This window comes from Pagrus pagrus, assembly GCF_965226575.1.
Source record: "Pagrus pagrus genome assembly, chromosome: 6".
Classification (NCBI taxonomy): Eukaryota; Metazoa; Chordata; class Actinopteri; order Spariformes; family Sparidae; genus Pagrus; species Pagrus pagrus.
In genome coordinates this window covers 4,982,225-4,988,347 of record NC_140190.1, presented here as the reverse complement: position 1 = coordinate 4,988,347, position 6,123 = coordinate 4,982,225, and the positions used below count along the sequence as shown (strand labels likewise).

At 42.7% G+C, this 6,123-nt stretch overlaps 1 protein-coding gene across 1 annotated transcript; it reads right to left on the bottom strand.

Annotated features, from left to right (window-relative positions):
• Positions 1-1,306: 1,306 nt before the first annotated feature.
• Positions 1,307-4,917, bottom strand: barhl2 (BarH-like homeobox 2). The gene is made up of 3 exons (XM_084355309.1): positions 3,961-4,917; positions 3,068-3,293; positions 1,307-1,972 (listed from the first exon to the last, which is right to left on the bottom strand). The coding sequence occupies exons 1-3, from the start codon at positions 4,511-4,513 to the stop codon at positions 1,660-1,662; spliced, it is 1,092 nt and encodes a 363-aa protein (XP_084211435.1). The 5' UTR covers positions 4,514-4,917; the 3' UTR covers positions 1,307-1,659.
• Positions 4,918-6,123: the final 1,206 nt, after the last annotated feature.

Genomic DNA, 6,123 nt, shown 5'->3' with positions numbered 1-6,123 from the left:
GCTGTGTTCTTGTTTTCGCTCTTAATATGCGCGGAATTTAAAAAAAAGCGCACGGAAGAAAAATGTAAAACCTGAAATGTTTATAGCGAGTGAAGGTTTGTGTGCATTCCTCGTGTTTTACAGAGCAGCTAAAGGTCAATTTGGCTCACTGTAATAAGAAAATGGGTTCAAAGACAAGAAAAAACCCAAACAAACGGGCCCCGAGGCGTTAATTCACACCGTGCGCCTCCCCGACATATTCTCCCGGGTGCGTGCGCGCTCTTATAGGAAGGCTAAATAGAAAAATCAAAGTATTTTCATCACATTTAATTTTCAGTCCCGAGTTGTGTTTGTTTAGCTTCTGCTGCTGAATTCTCTCCGCAGCGCAGACACGTTTTTCAGAGGAGGAGGATCACAAGGAAAAAAGATGTTGCTCGTTTAGAAACATGAAAAATAAGAGTTTTGGGAAAAAAAAGGTGTCAAAGCTGGATGACGCAAAATTAAAATGACGTGACGCCGAAAAAAAAAAGGATAATGTGCGCTGAGGTCACTGGAGATTATTTCCCCCCTGAAAACTTCCTGGAACAAGTTCACTATCGGCTATTGGTTATTGAGAATGAGCAGATTATCAGCAGGTTTTTCTTCTTCTTCTTCTTCTTCTTCTTCTTCTTCTTCTTCTTCTTCGTCTCGTGATCCTTGCGCCCTGATCGCTCACGCTGAGAAATTCAGGCTTATTGTCTGCTGTGTGCTCCCAGATGAACAGCTGCTAAGCCAAGGCCACATTTCCCAGTATACCCCGACTCATCAGGAACCATTCATCCCACCACCACCGCCACCAATCAGCTGCTGCTGCGCATCCATATGTATATGTGCTGGTAAACATAAATATAAAGAAAAACTGACCTCAGAGCGACTGAAGCTAAATTAAATATCAGCCCAATTTAAACACCATATGCCTCCAATAACTAATTATTTACGTTGATCCATTTATGTCATGAAAAATTATGTCAGCCTCCAGAGATTGTGTGAGTTAGACAGCGTTATAATTATGGTTAAATGTCAATAAATATGTACACTACATTATTGTATGTTAGCAAAATAAAAGCTGTGGGTTATTTTTTAGAATCTGAAAAATAGATTTAAGTGCTTTTATTTTGATAAATATTCCCGGAATTTCATTTTTCATTTAATGGATTGGACTTTTTGTTTTTTTGTTTTTCTCCTTTCTGTATAAAAGTTTTGCGAAAAAAGTAAAAAAAAAATAAATAAAAATGAAAAAAACATGAATGAAATTTTTGAAGTTTCAATAGAATCGTCTGCAAAAAAAATCAATTAGTATCATTACTTCTTTATTCATTCCGTTCTTTCTCCATCTAATAAACTTTATAAGTTTATTTGCTAATGTAAGTGTATTTGTACAAAAGACAAACAAACAAACAATCAGACATGAGCAGTCCTTGTGTTCTGGTTCTGTCTCGGCCCGGACAGAGAGTCTTTTAGGCTGTCTGGGCCTATATTAAATACCTCCTTTACTTCTGTAAAATGTCTTTTAAATGTGTCTTTTTGGGGGGGAAGGGGGGGTAGAACAAGTCCTGCAATGTGGTTCCGATGCAGTTACTCACATCACGTGTTCAACCAGGTTTTTTTTCTGGTCATCGTCCTTTTTCTCTTCGTGTGTTTCTACCGCGGGTGCGGTGTGCCGGCCATGGGGTTAGACAGGGGGTTTAGCGCCGGTTGCCCCCCCGGCCCAAGGCCATGAATGAGCACCCTCGGGACAAGAGGTCTCTGGAGGCTGGGATGCGGCGCGGTAGGAGTCCGGTACATACTGCTGTACATGGCCGCGGCCGCAGCGGCTGCCGTCGTGCTGTCCACGGTGCCCAGCAGGCTCGGGTGGTAGAAATAGGGCGACGGGAACATTCTCTGTAAGGCCGAGTAGTTTCCTGCTTCAGCCAGGAGCTCTAATCCGACCGCCGTTTGCCTCTTCCACTTCGTCCTGGAAATCAGATCAAAATACAACAGATGAATTATTTAATCAGTTCGCTCTCTCCTGCTAATTCCCCAAACGCCGCCCTTTAATTGGTATGCAGAGGCCCTAATTATTGCAGGCACCAATTTACGGTTAAGGTTTAATTAGGCACGAAGAAGAAGAAGAAGAAAAAAAAGGAAATATCAAGACAGTCTGCTTGATGAGGGTCCACACTTAATCAAAAGTCTACTTCTTCTCTCACACCTGTACAATCACGATTAATACAGGCTCTGTGATAAAGTGTTCAAGTGAAGCTTTATTTTGAAAGGTCGCAGGTGAAATGTAAAAGATTTTAAATGAAGTTCTGCGAGTGAGAAAGTATTTTTGTGCATAATAAACAGGAAGCAAGAAAAATACATATATATATTTATTTTTAATATAACAAAAATGAAAACCATGCATTGATTCTTTAAAAACAAAATGTAAGAAATAGACTGAAGGTGTAAACGTGCAAACATTCAGAACTTCATAAGAAAAATGGAGATTTTAAGAAAACTTGTAATGGCATTTTTCTGCAATATCCACTCCTGACAGACACGAGGCAGGACTTTTATTTTGAATTTTGCCATAACGTCTCAGCCTCAAATGTGTTTATTCAGCAGCCGAAATCAAATTAAAGACATCTTTATTTATATTTTTGGTGTCGACAAAATGCAAATGCCAGAAAAATCGGCGCGTTTTCCGGAGACGGTTTAAATTAAAAGTTTTGCATATGGCCTTCTGAGTAGTCACACACCGAGTCTGCATGGATTATGGAGTAGCAGCTAATTCAGGCCTGTCAGACGTGCAATGAAAATAATAATAATAATAACAAAATAAAAATAACACGTCTTATAAATGTGATGCAAATAAAAAGTGAGGTTCTTCAAATGTTTATTTTGGAGTGTTTCACATGTTAACACCATTTTTTTATTATTATTATGAAATTTCCCAATGGAGTTCCGGTTTGTTTTCATATCATTCCTCTAATAAATCATGTTTTCCAGGTGCAGAACCAGGCTCAGCTGTGCTGTGTGTGTGTTGTGATGATAATAACGATGGTGTGTGTGTGTTTTTACCTACCGTCTGTTTTGGTACCAGGTCTTGACTTGTGTGTCTGTCAGGTTGAGAGCCGCGGCCAGGTCCATGCGGTCCTGCACGCTGAGGTATTTTTGTCGCTCGAAGCTCCTCTCCAGCTGGTTGAGCTGGTGGTCCGTAAAGGCTGTCCGTGCTTTGCGAGGCTTTTTCGTGCGCATCGGTGGACTGTCTCTGCTACTGGAGATCTCCCGGTCGCCTTCCTCTTTAGTCCCTGAACACAGGAGCAAGAATTAGGGCCTGAGTGGGAAATTAAACTTGAGCCCAAGCTTAGATTCAGTCCGTCTTGAAATAAAACAACAACAGATTACAGAGACTGAGGTGTGTTGTCTTCAAGCCTGCAGTCAAAACTTTTTCTTTTTTTTTTTTTTTTTTTTAGCTCTGACACGTGTGGCACCAAAACAAAGCGAGAAGCAATAAATAAAATAAAAAAGTGGGAAAAAAAAGAAAATGTGTGTATTTGTCACCTGAAGTTTTTTTATTTGTTATTTGTGTGAGTGGGGCTTCAGAAAACGAGAAATCAATACGTCAATCCATCTCTATTTGTAGCTGTTTTTTCACTGCTCCGTGATCCCCCCTCTAGGAAGAACAATAATCTCTCTAATTGACCCACTAGGGAGGCCCCGCGCGCACGGGGAAAATCACCGGGCTTACATCTGTTTTCACATCTATTAGACTAATAAAGGAGGCAGGGAGTTAGACAAAGAGTCAGACAGGGAGACATTATTATCATTATTATTATAATTATTATTATTAGTCTGATGATTTTATATTTCTGGTTCCGTCCCTGCTTCTATTTGAGTTTCTGTTGCCACACCAACTTCTCCAAATGGCGCCTGCCTGAGACTAAAAACACTGAAACATGTTCATGAGCTTCCTACCGTTGCATTTCATTTCGCTCTGAATGTCGTCCCTTTTGTCCAACTTGCTTCTGTTCTCGTCCTGTTCCAGCTTGGGCCTGAAGCCGTCCGGAGCCGTGGCACTTTCTGGTTTTGGCGTGTGATGGGGTGAGGATACGCTGGTGCTGTAAGGTGCGCAGGCTGCCAGCGGTTTACTGTCGCCCAAAATGTCTTTGATTAGAAACGAGGAGGTGGCAGTCCTCGGGGCGCAGCCGGCCCCGGCGAGCGGCTGCTGCTGCTGAGGCGACAGCGGCAAACTCTGCGGCTGGTTGTGGTGATGGTGGTGATGCTGAAGGCTGTCCTGGACCAGATGCGCATCGGCGGCGTGCTCCATGGTGACCGAGATGGGGGATGAGGGGGCTGTTCCCACCGTGTCTATCTCCGAGCATGGTGACGGGGTTGCCTGGCTCCTGAAATCCGCTGTCCTGCTGTCGCCGAGCCGAAAATCTCCGTTCATTAGCACGGGGTTACCAGAGTTAGAAGCGCTGGATAAAATAGTGTCTATCCCAAAACTCGACCCGCTGGATCCTTCCATGTTAAGAAAGGAGGGATGGAGCCTTCATAACAACAGTGAGATGCTTCTCCTCCGGCGCGAATCAGAAGAAGAAAAGAAAGTCAGCAAGAAAATTAACTCTGAGTTGGAGCCAAACAAGAGGAAGAAAAAAAAAAATTAAAAAAGAGGAGAGTTGGCGAATAAAAACCCAGGAGAGAAACAAAAAATCCACGCAGATGGTCCAAGATGTTACATTCAGTGACAATGCGGGGAGCAAAGTGTGGGTCTGCGTAGTCCACGTCGCTTTTTGTATTTGGATATTGAACTTTGTGTTAAAAGTTGAGGCGTGTACAGAGATATACATGGGGCTGACTCCTCGACATCAGGCTCCCCCTTTTTGCTGCTAATCGCTCCAGTGTTGCTCTACAATGACTTCCTATACTGACGTCACGGCCCACGGCGAGGGGGAATTAATATTTTCTCCTTTATAATAAACACTCGACGCCTTTTTCTCTCTCTTCTCCCCCCTCACCCTCCCTCCTCCTCCAGCCTCCCCGCGCCCGCCATTGGCTCGCGTCCTGACCGGCTCCGGCGCCTCACCAATCAGGGAGTTGTTTCTTTATCTAGACAGTTGGATCCGACCACTGAGTTGAGTTTAATTCGAGAATAGCTCTTTAAAAAGGGAGGGAAAAAAACATGCGTGCGCTGCAAGGCCACGCTGTAAAAACAGGTTTTTTTTTTATATGAAGCATCCGAGCTGCGACAGAAAAGATGAGGAAGTGAGAAAACCAAAAAAATACAAAAAAAAAAAAAAGAAAGGAAAGAAGAAGAAAATAATAAATTATGAGATTTTAACTATTTGATTTAAAGCCCAGCAGCTGCAGCTCTATGGTAGGATTTATTATAAATATCTCATTTCTATTCCAGCTACAAGTTTATTGTCTCTCTCAAGAATATCTTTTTTTATTTATTAAACTTTTATATAAGCTGCGTGCGACACTTTAAAAAGGGCTCGATTGATGCCAGTTCTTAAATTCGTCAAAATTCAAACCGGGTTTTGAATGGGAAAAATCATTTGCGCAAAAAAAACAAAAAACAAACAAACAAAAACTACTATTCCAGGGCCACGATCTTGTCCTGATGTTGCGGGGTTTGCGGTGTCACGCACGCCATCCATCCATCTTCCATGCATACATCCTCAGAGCCGCAAGGTCGGCATATTTAGGGAGCGGATGAGGAGGAGTGCTGGTGACTGTCATGACAGCGCATCTTGTTAATAACCATGTCATCCTAATTAGTAAAGTAATTATGAGGTGCTAATGAGCGTTCAAAGGTAGTAAGAAAATTCAGCACTTTTTTTTTTCTTCTTCTTCTTCTTCTTCTTCCCCCCCCACCGACGTGGATTTGAAGGATATGGAGGGGGAAAAAATGTGCGGGGCGGCTGACAGAGTGCGTGCGGGGAGAGGCTGCAGGTCTGTATATGTGCACGCTGCTCTCCTCTCTGGGATGATGCGTTCATGGGAACTGCCACTTCTCACAGATAGCTGAATGTTTTCTGCTGCTGCTGCTGCTGCTGCTGCACTTGGTTTTGTGTTATGTTTTTTTTTTCTTTTTCTGGCCGGACAAGAAATTTTCTCTCTTTCTGGATTTTT

What these genes read in the sequence shown, in the direction of transcription:
- barhl2 (XM_084355309.1), bottom strand. Translation starts at nt 4,513, where the DNA reads ATGGAAGGATCCAGCGGGTCGAGTTTTGGGATAGACACTATTTTATCC. An exon ending in GAGCGAAATGAAATGCAACG is followed by an intron (nt 3,294 to 3,960) that starts GTAGGAAGCTCA and finishes TCCTGTGTTCAG; the next exon opens with GGACTAAAGAGGAAGGCGAC. An exon ending in ACCTGGTACCAAAACAGACG is followed by an intron (nt 1,973 to 3,067) that starts GTAGGTAAAAAC and finishes TCTGATTTCCAG; the next exon opens with GACGAAGTGGAAGAGGCAAA.